The sequence below is a fragment of the Anser cygnoides genome, chromosome 4, assembly GCF_040182565.1.
Source record: "Anser cygnoides isolate HZ-2024a breed goose chromosome 4, Taihu_goose_T2T_genome, whole genome shotgun sequence".
NCBI classification, from domain to species: Eukaryota; Metazoa; Chordata; class Aves; order Anseriformes; family Anatidae; genus Anser; species Anser cygnoides.
Genome location: NC_089876.1, coordinates 46135059 through 46155140, shown reverse-complemented (window position 1 = coordinate 46155140; position 20082 = coordinate 46135059). Strand labels below are relative to the sequence as shown.

At 36.8% G+C, this 20082-nt stretch overlaps 1 protein-coding gene across 1 annotated transcript in view; it reads left to right on the top strand.

Moving 5' to 3' along the window:
- The window catches only part of IQCM (IQ motif containing M), a 116050-nt gene that overhangs the window by 532 nt on the left and 95436 nt on the right, over nucleotides 1-20082 (top strand). The window contains 2 exon segments of the mRNA XM_066996739.1: nucleotides 13096-13396; nucleotides 18922-19012. Of these exon segments, the coding sequence (XP_066852840.1) occupies nucleotides 13096-13396; nucleotides 18922-19012 (392 nt within the window).

The following is a 20082-nucleotide window of genomic DNA, read 5'->3' as shown; positions in this document are numbered from 1 at the left end:
GTCTGTCCCTGGTACAGACCAGTAAGACTGGTAAAATGGACAATTAGTTTAGAGGTATCTTTTTTTTTTTTTTGAGATCTCAGTATAAAAACTGTACTGCTGTCTTGCAGATAGATGTATAATTTTGTATGTAAGATGCCATTACTAGAAAAGTTCCTTTTTGCTATATAAGGTGATGTCAGTTTTATGAGGCTGTATGAAAGATAAGTGACTGTCAGATGTACTATCTATTGTGGTTTTTTTAAGTTTTTGCTGCCAGATAGTACTTTAGTGTAGATCAAGGATGACATTCCAGTGTTGATAGTCCATTGGACAGTGGATCCAGTCCTCAGATGTAGCATAAAACCTGCAGAGAGGCTCCGAGAAAAGAAATCTTGATATATTTTAACTAGTTTTTAGTTTTTCAGACTTAAGTGACATTTGGCTTTGAGAGGTCAAGTGAGAACATTTTATTAATTGAAATTGTTTCTGAATAACTCTAAATGAAAAGTTTGCAATAGTTAAAACTTGACTGTTGATGATGAGCAGGAAAAGAAATATTTCTAATCCCTTCTCTCCTTTCTAGAACTAGACTGAGGTTTTTGTGCTGCTTCAGAGTTCTGCTTTCACAGAAATGGTCTTGAAAAACGTAGCCTTTCTGATTTCTTAAGCATCTTTTATTGTAGTTACAGTTTTTATTTTATTTTTTTGATACAAGGTGTGAAAGAAGTGAAGAGTTGAGCTGAACTTGCAGAAGAGAGATTTATGGCCCTTACTTAGTTTGGTACTTGAGCGTACTTGACACCAGAACAAGGATGTCTTTAAATGGTGTAGGACTAGAGAAAGAGCTAAGCAAGCAATATAAGTTGCTTCAGAATGAGTCAATATCTATTGTGACTTCATAGAGACATCCTGATTTCCAGAAAATTGGTCCTAAAAGGAAATGTGATGCTTCACTTTGCGTGGAAGGACAGATTCTGCAGTGTCTGGTAGAATTGTTACTGAAGGTGCCCTATTGAGCAAAAAGAGCGAGACTGGCAGAGCGTCCTTTACGCATTGTTTGGCAACTAGATTAGAAGTTATCCAAATGCCCCTGGCTGTGAAGAGCAAGCAGTTTATAGTTAACGACTCCCACCTCCTTTAACAAAATGCTTAGCAGGATCCCCTGCCTGGAAGTTTAAAGTAGCTAGCTGACTGTCATTCTGAGGGATTTTTCTACCATTAAGATATTCTATCCTAACTTCTGACAGTCCACACAGTGGTGAAAGTGGTATGTCTTTTACATCTTTTAAATATGTTAGCAAGATCTGTACATCTAAAGTTCATACTTCTTGAAAGTTTCATTTGTTGAAGTATTTAGATAAACAGAGAGATTCACTTAAAAAAAAAAAAAGAGCAAAAACTGCAGTATCTCAATACTGGGGCTCTGGAGGGAAGATTATTCTGCATCTTTGAGCATTGAAATGCCCAATGTTGCAAGGTTCTGAGTGGGCCTGGTGTCTTCTGTAAAACTGAAATTTAGGTCTTTTATGTCATGTTTTGAACTTAGCGTTTCTTTATGAAGGACTACTCTGCATATCCTTATGATGTGGATATAAGCCTTGTGTGCATTGTTGAAGTGAAACTGTGCCCATCTTTGGATAGTAATGATTTTCATTACCACAGCCCAACCTTAAGAAAGCTTCAGAAGTTTTGTTTTGAAAAGTGAAACTGCAGGTGCTCAGAGCTTTTACTAACATCTCTCGTGTCTTTATTTTTTGCTTCAAAGTACCTTTGTTTTGCCTCTTTTCTCTGTTCTTAGCCATGTCTTTATTAATTTGTTATCATATTCTTCCCATGCTGGACTTTTTCTGGTCATATGCCCTGTTGCTAACACCTTTCTATTATGGATCTACCTTTCTGTTATGGACCTATCTGTGGTGGGATACCTGTTCAGTTGTGATGCTTTGCTGCAGTACTGCCTGTTATCTTATATTTTCCTTTCAATAGATATATGTATCTTCAGATTGACCAAAAAGCACACGACCACAAAACAACAAAAACAAAACAGTGCTCGAAGCATCATGTTTACCTCCTGGTACTTGTTTTGAACAGTTGTTATGCTAGGTAACTTAGGGACTGATGACTGTAGATAACTGTGCTGCAGCACTTGGAAATTAACAGAAAAGTAAAGTTGATTCATTCAGTTGTGGAAATAACAGGAGGAACACAGAGGTTCCTAAATCCCCAGGCATAGGTAAGGAAAAAGTGACAGGAGATTTTAAAGGAAGGGAGCTAGCCTAAAAGTAAATCATCAGAGAGCAGAAAAAGGATAGCATCCTCTGGGATGTTCCTTCAACTGACAATTCAGCACTTAACTCTGTTTTACTAGCTATGTTATCAATTCTATCCACAGAAGGAGAGAGTATCAGTTATTCCTTTGGAAGTTTTAGCTCTCTTTCTACATGTCAATGTATTTCTTTGCTCATTGCTAGTCATATCCCATAAATGACGACAGGCTTTTGGCAATGAAAGAGAAACTTCTCTTACCTGTTAATTTTTATTTTTGGAAAGAAGCCACTTGATGTAGCTGACCTGCATGGTATTTAATGTTCACCAGCAATTTTTTTTGACATGCAGTATTTTTGTGCTGCTTTTCTCTCTACAGCAAGGCCCAGATATTTGGAGCTGACCCTATAGTTTCCTCTTTTTTCTTAGCCTTTAATATTTGCAGTTATGAGTCAACCTGATATATTTTTTTTTTTCCCAAGTTACTGCTAGAGCTAATACCATTTGGGGATTGATTTGCAGCTTTGCAGAGTATAGCATTACAATGATGTCATTGTATTTTTCTGCGATGGTCAGTTTTCTCTTCTCTGCAGCACCATGTAAAAAACAAACAAAAAAAAATGAGCACAAATCTCTTGGAAGAACAACTAAGAGAAACTATTTAAAAGCATTATGTCCTTAAATGCTGGATTAACAAAGTTATTAAGAAAATAAACTGTAGGAAGTTGATTTTATATATATTATGAAAATCTTGGGGAAAGAAAACAGTACAGTGCAGACCAAAGAAAAGTCAGGAAGGCTATGGGTGAAGTTCAGGAGTATTGTTAACTTTATAGCAGCTGTAGAATGCTTTGCAACAGCAAGGGGTTGTATTGTCCATAGCCCCACTCATATAGACATGGGATGGTGAGAACAAGCTCAACACTTGCACTTTATGACTAAAGGGCTCCATCTTGTCTGACTTTCAAACAGTCAGGGACTTGCCCCACCTGATCCTCTTTTCAGGGGAGTGGTCAAAGCGCAGACCCTGTGCCTGAGCCAGTCAGCCAAGGAACTTCAAATGAGGAAGGGTTTAGTTTGCAAGACACTCAACTGACTCATGCTGATCATCTTGTTAGGAAGTGCTTTTGTCAAAATCAGTGTTTTTCTCACAAGGATGAAAGACTCCTGTCACATTTAGGTCTATTTCTTTGCATTGTTGCATTTTCTGTACTACTGAATAAAATGAAGACTAGGATCTGTTCTCTGATTCTTGAGGTCAAACAGCACAAACTTGCCACATCCATTTTTCTGAGCACTTGGCTCTAGTTTGCTCTGAGCCCATGTTTATCTATGCTGTCAAATAAAAGAGAGACAGTCCAGCTCAAGGACTGGCCTCCTGCTGACTGTGGTTTTTACGAACAGCTTTCTCCAAGAGAAATCAGCATCTCTTGGCCCCAAAGCTAGGTCTTGGTCCTGGACCACCACTACTTATACGTAAGCACAGAGGCTTTTACAGACGTTCCCCTGGCTCCAAAATGAGTGTTAAGCATTCACCTAGAAGAAGTGCCAAGTCTGGAAAAGGAATTGCAGAAAGTCTTGTAGTCCTCTGTTGAGAGCTACCTTACTAGCAGTCCTGTGTTAAGAAAAAACTTTTCAGTCTCATCTGTCTGTAACACAATCTTAACAAGGAGTGATAATTAGTATTTGAGTTGTTTGCCTCCCAAGTGTTTCAGGTCATATAGTTTCTAAGCAGCCTTTAAATATTTTTTTTCTATTTCCTTTTTTTTTTTTTTAAATTTAAATAAACCCATAAGAAAAACACAGCTGAGAAAGACCCATGGGAGGTTTTCTGAAGCAGTGTTATTCAACCTCCAGTCAGCTGATCTGTGGTAGTCCATAAAGCTTCTTAAAGTAATCTAGAGAGTGACTTCCAAATCTGAAAACCCTTGCACTGAAATACAAATACCTTCATTGGAAAACAAAACAAAACGTCATAATGTTCCATTAGAGAGCATGTTAGGAAGCAGTTACATTTATTTACGTAAAGCTAAATACCTTTTCTTGTAACAATTTTTCTTGAATGTGCCAAGTAAGTCAGATACAAGATGACCGTCTTTTTCCTCAAATCCATCCACTCTGATCCATCATCCATTTACCATCCAACCAAAGACAGGATCAGCTGTAGCTCCACTGTCCCGCACGTGCTTGCCCAACATCCATCAATGGTGCTCAGCAGGTTCCCATAACAATCTGTTCCAGTGCTTTCTGTCTATGACATTTCTTTTCCTCATCATTAACCTATATCTCCCTTACTGCAAAATTAGTGGTTTATGTCTTGTACTGTGTAACTGTGTACAAAAGCTTTTTGATTTTCCCATTCAATTGTTACAATAATTGTCCCTGTGATGCTCTGGTATCTTTCTGTGTGTGTACAAAAAAAGCTATTTTCCATAAACAGAAGTGGAGGGAGAAAGGTGAATTACACGACAGTGTCCCTGAAAGTCTGCTTTTGCTTTCATCCTAGATGTTGTGTACCTTCCCACCAGCTAACTTCCAAACATATTGTGAGAAGCAACATCTTTGATGACAGCACTCCAAGGTTATTCCTTGCTATTTAATAACCAGTAGGGAGCACAGTTAGAGTGAGTTTAATCTGGGTTAGAAATAACAGTTTAGAGGTAAAAAGCGTGTGGTGAATTTATAAGCAATTGCAGGTACATTTTTCAGAGGCATCCTAGAAAAATAACGCCCTGCTTACCACATCTGCTCATACTAAAATTCTCCCTTGACTGAGTGCAGCTACTTAAACATTGTCATTTTCAAGAATCAGATCAGGAACTCCAGGGTCATTTTGATGAAGAATTATTTTCAACGATTAGAATTAAGAGATTTCTCACTGGGTCTCCTGCTGCTCAACTAGTCATTGTTTCAAAAACAAGAAGTTACCCTGCAGTGATGGTATCAAACTTTTTTGCTTCCTACGGTGCATTCAGAGGTCAGCTGCATGGAGAATACAGAAGTCTGTCTGACAGAATACAAAGAAAACTGCAACCTTATAAATCACCACAAAAGAGTTACCTCTGATGTCTTAAGAAAATGGGATTACTTTTTTGTTCAGATATGAGGATAAGGGAACATGTTATATTTCTGGACATCTTTGAGAAAAGAGAGTAAAGGCACTGCAGAATTTACAGTCACATAAAGTAGTGTTAGTTTTGGCTGGAACTGCTAAGTGTGACAAGTTGAACTTTTTCTGCATGCCCCTTCGTATTTAGAAAAAATATTTTCACCTGTGCTGTAATTCTAAGATTATTTTTGAGAAAAAGAACCCATAAAGCTTCACATTCAGGAATAGGAATGTTGATGACAGCCTTATTTTCAAATACAGTAGTTCATATTTAGGAGGAAAATGCTTCTGTCATACAACTAAATATCCTATAATTTTCCCTCTGATCCTTTGCTTCTCTCCACTTTACTTCTTACAATTTATCTATCATGGAATCTACTGTCAAGAAAATATTATTATTTTTTACTTAATTGCATACCTTCATATATTTTTCCCATCATAAATTATTAACCACATTATTATTTATTGCAATAAGCAAAAATGTATTTTACAAAATAAAATCTGCATTATCTCAAATATGTTCCTGCAACTTAACATTTCATATTGCTCACTATTACAGAGAATCTTTTAAAAACACTACATGGAATACTTCAGACTTATAATAAACAATATTTAAACCTTTAAAAATGAGGATGCTGAAAGCCTAAGAAATTAAAAGTATTTCTAGGTGATTAAACAGTGTGTACAGAAAATTAAATGCTTTGTCCTGTGTTATGATTGTCCTTGGAATTATTAGATGCAGTTTGAAGAAGTATGAACACATACATATAAATATTCATTTTAATTTCTGATGCCCTCTTAGCCTTTTGAATCTTCCTTCTGCATGGTCACCCTATAAAATGCATTTTCAAAAAAGCCAGGAAGTGATAGATCATCTGCCCCTCAGTAGCAGATGAGGATTCATTTAGGATTTATGCCTGTCTAGATGTTCTACCATTCCTCTCTGGTGCAACTTACTTTTTCTGTTGCAGTGGGATTCAGGAATGCCTGAGTTCTTAGTTTCAGAGAATTCAAAGCTGGAAGGAAAGTTAAAATACTCTAGACTGCCTTCCTTCATCACACGGCTGAGGAATTTTTGCACTTCATTTTAATTCTACATGTTGGGTTTTACCACACCTCTCTGTGTCTAATTGAAAAGACAGTATTTGAAATCTTATGTAGTCACATGCAGACTGTGATTTGTTGCACAAAACTTATTCAGTTATTACAGACGATTTTCTGTATGAAAAAATGCATGAAATGAAAAGTTGATAGCGGAAACACAAATTTTACTGTTTGAACCTTTGTTTATTGGGAGCAACACAGTAAGTGTTCTTGGTTTACAAGCAAGTAATTCAATTTTTAATGATTTCTTTAGAGATATTGTCTGTATTTGCTGAGAAGGTTCTTAAAGGATTCTCCTCCTTTCAACTTTTGTTGGATTTTCCTTTATTTCCAATGGTGTGGTTGTTTTAAACAAACAAAAACCAAACAAGCAAAAAAAAAACACCCCAAACCAAAACAAACTACCAAAAACCACCACAACACCACCCCAAAGCCCAAAGAGCCTCCCCTCTAAACCTCATTCAATATCTTTATACACTGTTTCATACTCTTTTCAAATCTGAATTTATCTACTCCTTATTTGAGTGGCTAATCCGAATTCCTTTGTCCCTTATTTTTGAAAGACTGGTGAAAGAAAATACATTTTTCACAGTGTTTTCACCTGGTGACTAACATCTTTTTTCATACCTGGTCTGAACATGAGTGGTGAGTGGTGATAAGGCAGTAACTTTGTTAACTCTGTTATTTGTTTCCCCAGTTTCTTGGGAATTAACATTGCCAATCCCTTTCAATCAAGAGCAATGATACCTTTTATAGAGAGTATTGTCTACGTAACATCTATGTATATGACCTCTGTATATGTATCATGCACATACTCCTCTAGGCAGTTGAGATTTTCTCACGTTTCCACGCTTTCAGCTGGTTTACTCTAGCTTCTCTCAATGTGAAAAAAACACTTTCTAGTGTTCTGTTGATTAAACTAAATATATTGACCTTCTCTGGCCTTAAGGTAGATTTTTCAAGTGTCTAATGATCCTTTAATTCACTTCTGAATCCTTTTAGTTTTTTGCCATGTTTTTAAAAATGGAAATGTCAGGCTAAACAGAGTGATCCAGCATTGGTGGCATCAGTATGAATATGGAAATAATGCAAGACAGCTACCTCTTTTTAATATTCCTTTAATTTTTAGGGGATCAAATCAGTTCATTTAGCAACAGCTTTGTACTGGAAGTTGACAGTTTCTTACCCACCTAAAACTGTAGAATCACTTTTTTTCTCGTTTGCCATCCTATAAATTTGACCTGCATTCCCTGTCCCTAGATTTATGACTTTGCATTTGTTTTTATTAAAATTTATCTTGTTCAAATGAAGCCACCTAACCAATTGAATCAGATCATTCTATAGAACATTTGCCTTATTACTTGCCAGTCCACCAGTTTTTGTGTGCTCTGCAAGTTTTGCTGGCAATCACTTTGTATTTTCTTCCAGATCATTGAAATTTGATCTGAGGATTGATACTGGGGACTTAAGATATAGATACTGGCTAGCCCATATTATAAATGCTGTAATTAGATAGACATTTCTCATTTATAGCAGAAGACAAGTTTATAATATATTTAGAACATTTATAACTAATTAATTGTTTTAAAAGAAACTTTAATAATTTGTATATGATTTAAGTTATTGTATTTAAACTATCCACCCCTCACCCCAAGAATGTGACAGATGTGTGGAAACAAGCCAAGTGCTGTAAAGTCATGTAAGTCTATCAACCAATTTCTTTCTCCCATGAAAAACTCTAAAGTTTGCGGCAATAGTGCTCAAGGTACAATCCTCCATTTCCATAAAATCAATTAAACTTTTGGGGAAGATAAGAAAGCCACATTTCACAATCCTTTTTTCTTAAATGAAGGATATAAGCTCCAAAAAGTTATTTAAATTTTAAAATAGCAATTCATTCTAAGCTTGCAGGATATCACTGCATTTCGATGTCCTTCTGGACCATGAAGAATGAAATCTGAAGCTAGCAAATGTTGTCAGGTGTTTTGGTTATGACAGTGGTGGCATTTCTCTCTCCTTGATCCGTTCCTATTGAAGTTGCTCTGAAACAGAGAAAGCTGATCTAAGTCAGAGCTGCTATAGTCCTTTTTCCCTCCCACTACAGAGCTGCTTGTTTTCTATCAATATTAATGTTCATCTGCTTCTTTAATAAGCATACTTGTGGAGTTAAACTGGCTCAAAACTATGAGGATGGTGATGTAGGATACCTGTCCAGCTCAGCTGTGCAGGAAGAGTGTGAGAATGTGGGCTGAACTGAGGTCAGCATCAGAGTAAACTGGGTTTAGAAGCCTGCATAAATTTTCTTAGGTCTCTGTTTTGTAAATACTAAAGTAATGTGATTTTCCAATTCTTACACTAGACCTTGGTTAACCTCAAAAACAGATGGAGAAGACCTGGTTTTGTTTTGCACTTACAACTTTTTCTTTCAATAATCTTTGACAGGTGGCTAATACAGTGACTGGTTCCTATTCTTTAGACTCAGTAAATACAGGAAGTTACATTCCCTGAACCATTTAATTCCTGCTGATTTAAAGTCGTGTTAGTTTGCTGGCTGCACTGATCCTTCTTTGTAAACAGAACTTTGTAAATCAGCCAGACCTGGGAAAAAAGATTTTTTCAGTTAATTGGAAAAGTAATGTTTCATAAAGCTCCTCAACTGTTTACCTAGAAGGAGGTTTACCCTTGCCTACTTTTTTTTTTTTTTTCTTCTCCTTAAAGCCTGACAGTTAACTGAAGTAACATTCACATAGTAAACTTATTGACCAGGTTACATATAATATTACAAAATTGTAGAGGAGAATCTTGTTTGTATGTACAAAATTGTTTCTTTCTACTTGTTTGCCTTTTACTACCTGAAAAATTGCTGAAGGGCTTCTACAATATATATGGATAATTATACTTTCTTGTTAGAACTAGTGTTTGGGATATTCATCACTCATCTGAAGTTTTCTGAACATAAATGGCTAGTGCTCACAAAATAGTTCAAATGTATAAGCAGCTGGAAGGAGAATAGATAAGTCATTCTTTATCATACTGCACATTAATATGGAGGAACTGTTTTGATAATTCATTTTTTATTTGTAATTAACAAAACTATGCTACTTGAATAAACATAAAACAAATTATTATGCAGAGAAGTGTGATATATTACTTGGGCATTTACAACATGAAATGATGTGCATTCACAGATAATTCTTTCTGCAGGTAAATGATTTGAAATTAAATACACAACATTGTTTTCCATAGGTATATATACACTACAAGAAGTATTTCAATCTGATTAAGCAGTTTATAGATGCTGTGGGCCCAAAATTGTCTGTCTGTACACAATACCTCAAGCTGTAACATGCAGGCAAATGTCCCATCAGTAATTTCCAGTGCTCCATCTCTTTAGAAATCTATATTCATTGGCTCTGCAAACCAAGGTATTTACTTCATTTCTGTTCTTGCAGCTGCACTGCGAGTCATCTCTAGTCAGCTTCCTATCTCAATACTTCCCTGAAATTTCTTTCAGCTAGCCAAATCCTGGAGTTGCTTGCAATGTCTTCCACTTTTTTCTCCTTTATTTTCTTTATGCCCTTCACAATGTTAATGCAGTCTTCCCTTTGAAAATAATATCTTTTGTAGTGTTTGGTGAAACTTTCTTGCAATTTTCTGTCCACTTCTTTACTTAATTCCACAACTCTTTCAGCACATTGTCTTTTTGTACTGCAAGATTGCTGGGGACTTTGTCAATCCCTGAAGAGCTTTTCCTCTGCACTGCATTCTCTGCCTTTTCTATATTGTTGACTTATTTTTGACCCATCCCCTGCAACAACTGATTTTGTTTTTCATCACCTGAATGCATCTCCCTCCAGAACATCTCTATTGCCCATCATACTCATTCAATCCTTTTACTGTCTCTCTGACTAAATTACATTGTTTCCATTCATTATCTTTTCTATTTGCTATATTTGAGTTTCTTCCACAGCTTTACTTTTGTTGTATATACTTTTACCTCTATTTACCTCATCAGTACTCTCTAAGCCTCTTTAATAAAAACAGATTTGACAAGCACTATTTTTTGTGCCTCTCCAATGGCTGATAAGATCATATCCTTGTTGAGTCAAACTATTCAGGAAACTGCTCCTTTTTGCACCAAAAGCTGGTATAAAATTAAATTTTTCATGAAAATAATTAATTCATAATGTTTAGGGAAGAGGCAGTTGAAGATGGCTGCATTTTCTTCCTTTTCCCTCATTTAATGTTGCTTGTCTTTGATTGTAAGTGCTTTGAATTTGGGATTGCATCTGTATACAAGTTTGGAAAGTGACTAGCCCAGGATGCAGATAATTTTTAGAATGGATTCTTTTGAGTTATGAAGAGCAAAACCCGTCATCATTGCAGAATATTTAAAATGTTACTTCTTGCTGTGTTTGGTACATACAGCCAAATAATTGCTAGCTGTCTTCTCCAAACAGTTCATTGTTATGGTGATTTTTATTAAATACTTGAAAACTCATGTGATTTCTCCGATTTAGAATCCAAATAGGCATCATTAAGCCAACAAGCTCTGAAAGTGTAAATATCACCCAGCACCTCTAACTTAATAAGCAGAAGACAATTCAGATTTTGAACATTGATAGTTTTCTCATCTGGGAACTGGAGAAAGGAAAGGATGTGGCCCCCAGAAGAGTTCAAAAGCTTGAAGTCAACAGATGAATGAAAAGTCTCCCTTATAGCATCTTGAGCAAAGTGTTGGTGGGGGAAGAAGCCACAAGCTTTGAGGAACCTACAAAAAATCAGATTAAGGACAAACCTCTTAGGGAAGGTCTTGGATGATACAAATTATGATAGAACTTATAAAAGTTTACCACTTTTCCATCATCTTTGACTATTAAATAAGTATTAACTTATATTCACATGGACAGGGGCAGCCCAGGTATATCTTGAACATATCAATCTACTTTATTTATGCAGTGAAAAGATGTGGTAAACTTTCTTGTAGTAGCTTGGAGAAGCATGCACCACCATACAGAGCAATACAAACGTAGCTTTTGTTGGGGTGCCGTGGGGGCCAGCAGCTCCCAAAGAAGGGTAGCTGGGGGCCTGCTGTGTGCCCACCAGCTAGTCTCGTCCCTTCAGCACTGCACCCTTCACCACAGTCCCCAGGGGCAGTCAGGGCCAGCCTGGGACTGCAGGACCATGTGGATGGGGTACACCCAAGGCTGCTCCAGAAAGCCCACCTGTGTGTTGGTGTCGGGTCTGGATCTGTGGGTCCGTAGTGGACCACGTGCCTGAGAGGTAGTCCTCCCCCAGGGCTGGGCCTCAGGCTTATAAGGTACCATGGCTGTGGCAGAAGCACATGCATCGTCTGCTGAGTGCCCAGGAGAAAAGGGAGAACTTTGGTGTCATTCATTTTGGGAACTCGCTTGTGCGTAATTGAAGCTAGAAATTCTGGGACACTGACAGCATTGATGCATTTCTTTATGAAGATAAGAAATGTGTTCTCTGTTCTACAAAACCTCTCTCCGTTTATTTATTTATTTTTTTTTCCTGCTCATATGCTGCCCTTCTTTGGTCTGGTCCTGTGCTGTCTGTGCCAAAGGAACAGTCCTTTGCAGCCTGCAAAGGACTGCGGTTCTTTGCAGTACTGTTCCGATAGGAACTGGCTTGGTTGCAGAAGACCTTTAGGATGTTTTCACCTAGTGCTAGAGTAGTTCAGGCAAGGTGAATGCACCCCTTCTTTGTCAGGGTGGTGTTATAGTCTGTGGCAAAACAAGGTTCAGAATTTAGATGGAAGAGGAACTTTCTAAAATACTGTAATTGCTACTGAAATTCACCTCTGCTGTAATTCACCTATGAATGTGTGTTTAAAATGAATGTCTATTAAGCTTTTCTTCATTAATTTTACCTACATGAGCATTACAAAATGCACTAATATAGTGATCCTTGTTAGAACAGAGACCTGAACTGTGTTCTCTAGATAAGACAGGGATTGCTCTACTTCATATCTGTGAGCTACCAACCATGTTGTGGATGGGGTAGAATACTAAATAGCAGTAACTTGTTAAAAATATAATTACAAGTATTTGACTACATTCATCCATGGCATAATGGGGCGGCTGTATTATTACTGTGTCCTCAGGAAATTGAATTACTCTGATGATAATAAATGGAAATGACTGTTATTTAAATGGAAGACTATTTGTATAAAATAGGCCAATGGTAAGTGACCAGCTGTTAAGTAGGTGTAAAATCTAACCTCATAGTTCTGGGTCAAGGATGGATGGGTTCTTGCCAAAGATTTTCATATCACAGCGCTTAACCTGTATGTAAAGATTCTAGAGTCAGAAGAGGTTTGATGACCTGAAAACTGCAGCTCGACGTATTAATTTTCCTCTTTCATATTTTTTATTTAAGAACAAACTAATGATTTTTATTGAACAAAATCAACAATTTATCTTAAATGGAATTAAAACATAAGAAGTTAGATCTTATAGCTTCACTTCCTAAGGGAAGTATTGTCAACTTGTGGCATTTCAGAGATAACTTTTTTTCATTATTTTATATCAGAGGCTTGGAGATAATTTAGTGCAAAATAAATAATTTAAAATTATCAGTGTCTTAATAATATATATTTACTTCATCAACAGAAATGCAATGGGTCCATGTCTTCCCAGAAACTTTCCGTGCCTTATTGCAGCTGGGGCTCAACTCAGACTCCTGTGAGTGCTTCTTCTATTTTGGAAAATGCCAACTCTTACGACAATGAAGCTTTTGGAATTGAAAGACCAAAAAGAAATTTTCAGCAAGATTCTTGGTTAGAAGAAAGGTTCTACAAGGCTCTTGAAAGACCATTTACTGTAATGTCCAACCGTGCATTTCCTGAGAAAGCTGTCAAACGTTGTAAGGCTTGTATCTACCTGTCTCCACAGTACGCTGTGGAGCAAGAAGGTGAGAAGTCTTTCCTTTCACATGTAATTTTTAAAACAGGAGGAAATTCAGCACTTCACTGTTTGCCCGCTGTTGCTTCTTTTGTCATGAGTCCACATTCTTATGTGATTTAGCATAGGTATTTTTCTATGTTAGTTAATAGATGTATGCAGATGGTGAGCGTCCTTATAATCTTCTCAAAGTGTGAGCATAGTATAACCTGGTTTATAAGTAATACACACCAAAAAAAGTGCATAGTGAAAAAAATCTTGAGCAGACCTCAATCGTGGAGATGATTTTTTTTCCTCACCAAAACAAACAAACAAAAACCAAAACTTTTTCTGCAGAAAGCAGGTGATTTAGAGATAAAATATTATAACTGCCAGTTTCTGTCAAAATAGTATATTTTCAGCCAATATTTTTATATGTATTTTCTTATATTTTTATATATCTTTATTTCTATTGAATATGACCCTTATCTGTTTTGTCACAGTGACTCTCCGAGTCACTCCTATGTTGAAGAATATGGAGCAAGATGTCATGTGAATCATGTGTCTGTCCTGTAACATTTATGTGATGTCATATGAATGGTTCTGGTTTGGGCTTACTTTATTTAATTCTGTGATGTGGAAGGGAATGTCACTTTTTGAAGTTAGAGAATTTTTTTTCACTGCAGACCCTAAGCTCTTTCAGGAGCGGACAGATTCTCCACACATCTCTGCATTCGTTTCTGTTTTGAAAGTCTGTGTGTTCCAGGGCCATCTATTGAAGAAGAAAACCACTATAATAAAGGGAATCTGTAGAAATATTTCCAGCATTTTCAGATCTAGCCAGCTGAGAAGTTTAAAAACTGCCGCTGGTTCTACTTGAGCTAAAACAAAACTCATATAGGGCTATAAAGGGCTGTTCTGAAGGAGAGTATCTGTACATCTGATTTTTCCTTTTATGTAGAGCAAATGTTCAAGCTATTCACCACTGAGGAAACTGTTTGCTTTTTGGCAAAAATGCCTTCAAGTTTTACTCCTTTGGCCTTGTCAAGTATTTATTTAGAGATAAAAGGGATGAAACCACTAAATACTGCAAGATATAAACCAAATCCAGCTTCCTGTCATCTGTAACCTTTAGACTTTTATCTGTATTCTGTACAGGTGGCCTAAGTTCCACAATACAATGCAATCTGGCAAGTTCTGAGGGAAAAAAAAAAAGATCTTCTTTTCATCGTGATAAAAATGTTGAGAAAGTCTACCTGGCAGTGCTGAAGCCCTAGACTGTTTTTACATTCAGATTTGTTGTTTACTGCTTTTTTTTCTGTCAAGATAGAATGTACCTACCTTTGGCAGATTACACCTCATTTTGAGTACTCTGAATCAAACAGTTTCTCCATAAATATCTGTCTAGATATTTAGATAGATAACTGAAACTAAATTTATTTACTTCAATTTGGATATTTAAACATTTTAGAGTCAAACCACAAATAATAAGGAAAAGGGGAAGAGACTGCTACTTTGATATGTAGGTGAATATGTAAGTGAATGCTTTGTAAAAAGGTGACATGGTACGTGCACTGACTCATTTCATTAGCTTAAGTGGAAGTCCAGCAAAGAGATGTTGATGAATACTTGTTATTGAATTGAAGTGTGCGTGGTTAACTAGTTCTCTCGAGGCATGAGAGGAAATAAGAGTGTTTCTGCACAGAAAAGGTGGTCTAGGGCAGAGTTGTTTCTAAAAGGCGAATCTCTGAACAACAAAGGGAAGAAAAGAGTCTGAAATTTCTGTGTTCATGAACACATACTTCCAGTTCTGATACCCTGTTCCTTGACTTAGTAACACAAACATAGCTTAAATTATCTCCTTTACCGTGTGTCTTTTTGTACTGGTAGAATTGCAGAATGGGCAGTATCAGCTCTTCTCTGCCTCAGTTAGAATTCTGTTTCTTTAGTAGATAATGGGCCAGCCAGCTGAGAGATTTCAGTCTCACGCCTGAAGAGTGCCTTGTGAAACCATGAATTATAATTGCCTAAGTGAGAAGAGTTATTGGATTGCATCTCTTCCAATATTTTCTTAATTTGGGAGCTGTTTGTTTCTGGAATACAAGGACAGGATAGATACAAACAGGATAGCGTGACCATAACTGTACTAGCACACTGTGGTAAACTTTCATGTGCAGCATGAAAACCCTGTTTCCACATGTAGGGGTAGTCTTGAGCTGCTACTGAAGTGAACTCACAAAAGGTTCAGGGACTTCTAACATAAGACATCCTGAGTGTATTTGCTTGCCTAAGTGACTATTTCAGAAGTTTTGGTGCAATTATTAATCAGAGAAGGACTGGCACAGAATGTGTGAGTAGTCCCATTTTTTTTGCTCTGTTTATAAAACTGCCCAAATTCCATTAAATGAACTTTTCCCTTAAATAATCAGTCTCATAACTTACAGTAACCTTCAGCACTCACCTTTTTTATATACTTGTGAAATTGGATCTGCTGAGCCTTCCATGATATAATCAGAAATATATAATGCATTAGCATTGTACTTGTTTAACTGCATAAGTACAGGCAAGCAGATTTATTCATTTCAATTCTTGGTATCTGCAGTCTTTCAGAGTGCTCTCCTCCCCATTAAGTATTTCTAAAGACACTGTTGTTTTTTCCTAAATGTAAGTGGCAGAGAAAACTGTCCCAGGCATGTAATTTCAGTAGTATCTTCTTCCCTTATGACTCATAACTGCTGAAATGAACACAACTTGGGATCTGCTCAGGAACTTCAGTACCTCTTTAATGTTTTCAAATAGTAACATCTGTGCATGTTTGTGACTTCATGCTTTGCCTTAGAGTTAGTCTTAGCCAATGTTTCTGGCTGTTAAATGGTCGTACTTTTAGAAGGTAAGGTCCCTGTGCATTTTAAGTAAGAGAGTTATCATTGTTGAATATTTCATTGAGCAGAACAGCAGCACTGCTGCAAAATCAGGCCAACTTTTACCAAAACCTTGCAGATTTGTTTAGAACTTGCACCATGTATTCTGAAATAACTTTTTTTTTTCCAAGTTTTTTTTTTTCCCACTTTCTTCCTTTATTTAGAGACATTAATGACTCTGGTTTTGAACACCTCTGGGTCTTGCAGACCCACCTATTTCAGTCTGCCATCACCCAGAATGGCTGGCTGAGGGTAGAAGAAAGACAGAGGTGAAGAAAAAGGTTGGCTCGAAATTAGGTAGTGAGAAAGAGATAGCGGATTCAGTGAATGATAGTGACCTAAAATACTTCTTGTTTAGGAGATGGCTGGGAGGGAATCTCTGTCAGAGGAAGCCTACAACCATTCTTGCTTGTTTTTATGCAACTGTATATTAGTATAGAGGCAATATAAAAGAAATATATTAAAGGCCAATTACACATAGTCTTGATGGAACTTTTGTCATCGCCTGCCACTGTATCCTGTGCATTAGTATCAGCATGGTTGATCTTTCAACAAACAATACAATGAAGAAATTTTCAGACATGAAAACTGCAGACATGAATCTGCAGTCTGGCAGGACTGCTGGTTTTGGTATTCTAGACAAAGGGCAATTATACTGCATCAGTTTCTGGAATCCTATCAAGGTAATTATCTGTGTCTGACTGTACTCCATCACAATCTTGCTCTACATCTTTATATAGTGTATTCAAAGTTTTGTGGCATCTAGGTATAGCAAATAAATGAGCTATCTTTCAAAGCTCAAAGTGCTAATAAAACTGTGAAGTATGAAATGAAAGTGCCAAAACGTGAGAAAGATGTTGCAAACTTGCATGCAAAGAGGAAAGACTATATCAGCTGGAAAAGCCATTAGATTAACACTAATATTAAGTCTTATAAAAGATGTGTACCTGGCATTCAGAACAGTAGCACTGCATGCTAGGCAAGTTGAAAAATGTGCCGTAAAGCTTTTTTGTGTACTTGATGATACATAAAGAAATCTTGAAAGCTTTATGCCAAAGAGAGTTTTTCTGCTTGGGTTCTACATTTGAAATTCATATTTTCCATGGAAAATTCTCTGTTGATTGAGGAGCTAATGATATGTTAATAATCAGAAGATCAAAGAGACTGAAAGTTGTACAACTCAGAGGAGGTGGGGTTTAGGGTCATTCTAAGACAAACATTACAGTGTTTGTAAAAATGCATAAAGTTATTGAACACAAAACTAGGGAAATACAGAGAAGTCCAGAAATGTGGAGCCCACCTAAGCCCCCCTGTGGATTATGTGAATTTACTTACAGCGTTGAAAGTGAAAAAAAATGTTATACCTGTCTTAAATCAACGTATACACATTGTAAATGCAAGAGAAGAATGGTCTCTGAAATCAAAGTGATATATTATGAAGTACAAAATATCAGGGGGGACTTATACTTCTAACTAGGTACATATCAAGATACCAGCACTGTTCCTAGGGGTTTGGCACTCCACCTACTGGAGATCCATCGTTTGGTGGTAATTTTTTCTGTCTGATACTTGAGTGTGGGAAGACTGCACGGGCATGTTGCCAGGCTAACAGGAGCGAGCTGTTACTGGGTGGAAATTGCATGTACTGCACTGCATCTGCTGCAATGAATTGAGAGGAGCTCACAGGATCAGTTGGAGTTGACTGATTTCTGGACTAGTCTGATTTTTTCTGCCTGTATTTTTTATTTTCAAATTACAGCTCATGCTTGTCATATTCCAGTTTGCTTTTTTGGAATTAAGGGACCTAATTTATTTCTTTCACGTGTGTTGTATCCCTCTGAAAAGTATGGATGTTTGCAAGAGAGAGACTTAAATAATGATCCATTTGCCAGTGTGTTGTACTGGTCTGGTGGGGCTTGGAGGAATGAACATTCTCAGTTCTACTTTGCCCGTAATGCACTCTGTTATGATTACATGGGTACTAAAAGAAACAGTTTCCAAATTCCTCTGCTTTTGAGGGAACACAGTACAAAATGGAAAGCAGCACACAAAAAATATAATTAAAAAAGAAATAGAATATGTTAATTTGGGGAAGTAAATACTGAGGGAACAATTTTACTTTTTTAAGGAAAACTTGTGGAGGGAGAGGACAAGTGAGGGAAAAGGAAATGGTACTTATATAGTGTATGTATTTGAAGTCTATTGAATGTTTTTGCTATCTTTGGCTCTTCTAAAACAATTGCTCTATGTGTACATTCCTAAAAAGATCTTTTTAAAAGCAATTTTTGTGCTTAAAAGTGTTTTAGTTTTCACCATGGTTGTGAATATAAAACAGAGCTGTGTGGAGTGTGTGGTCCACTTGCATAATGGTTTGGAGTCCAAAATTAATTGCAGAGTGACATTGGAGAGAATGTCTGTTTGCAGTATGTGCATATGTTTGTAGTTTCCCTGAGAAATTTCTCGTACTCTTCTTTACTGTAAAAAAAAAAAAAAAAAAGAAAAAACACACAAAAACAACAATAACAAAAATGTAATGACTTGGTGTCTCTGTTGGCTTTCTTGGGCTGGCTGTGCTTATACATATACAAATGAATATATACTAAATCTTTTTTAATATTACTTACCTTTTTCATAGAGAGAATAAGTATAACTGAGTTGTTGTCTGGGATTGACACAGTAAGTAGAGCTCTGAAGAATGAGAAAAAGGAGAAATTTTCATCTCTCAGGTAAGACATGGGAGAGGTAAGCTATTACTTGCTTTCCTTCTCAAAGGCAAATAAAGAAGTTCACGTTCTCTTTTTACAGGCTCTATGTTATACTTGCTGTAAATTTCATACTGCAAATTCTTTGAGAAATTACAGAAATTTTTGTTCTGTAGGTTCCAGGAAAAATGTTCTGTAGTTTTGTTTGATTTCTTGTTTATTTTTATGGAGTTCTGTAGTGCCTCTTGAATAGATAGATCAGTCCCAAGATCTCACTGAAAAATGCAGGAGAAGCTATTCTTCTGATGATATACTTGAAAGGGTTGTGCAGCATTGGAATAAGCTGCCCTGAGATGCGGTTAGGTCACCATCCCTGGAGGTCTTAAAAAAATGTGTAGATGTAGAACTTAGTAGCATGGTTTAGTGGTGGTCTTGTTAGTGTTGGACTAGTTGATCATAGAGGTCTTTTCCAACCTGAATGATTCTGGCCCAGTACATGAATGGTGACGGAATGGTGATCTTTTTTACCGCAGGCCCAGTTCTACTCCTCAGTGTGAACATTTCTTTTCATTCTGTTCTGATCAGCACAGCCTAATCGTTCCATGGCACATTTCTCCCTTGTGGCAGTACCACCTCTTGTGAACAGACACAGACCTGGGCTGTGCAGCTCCTAACTAAGTGTTTACTCATGGCTGCAGCCCATGTGTGTGAACACATGCCCATGCGCTAACATGAGTAATGGAGCACACTCTTAGTACGCTACGGATATTTATTTGCCATCTTGGAAGATACTTTGCAAGCTAAATCTTCCCAAAAGTTGCTTTATGCTTTTGGTAGTTTTGAAGATTCCTCAAACATCCTTATTATCATTTCAAACACCTTTCTAATAATAATACCTGAAAACTGTTGACAATACCTTCCTTTTATCATCTGAATCCTAGCACTTTAAGGAACACTCTTGGTGGAAGATTTTCAATTTCAATTTGAGATTGAAATATTGGTAGGAGAATATAGAGATCTAACTGTGTAGTCTTACAGACTTATTTTATCTATTTCACAGGTTAATTATATTTGCCTTGGAATGAGCACAATGA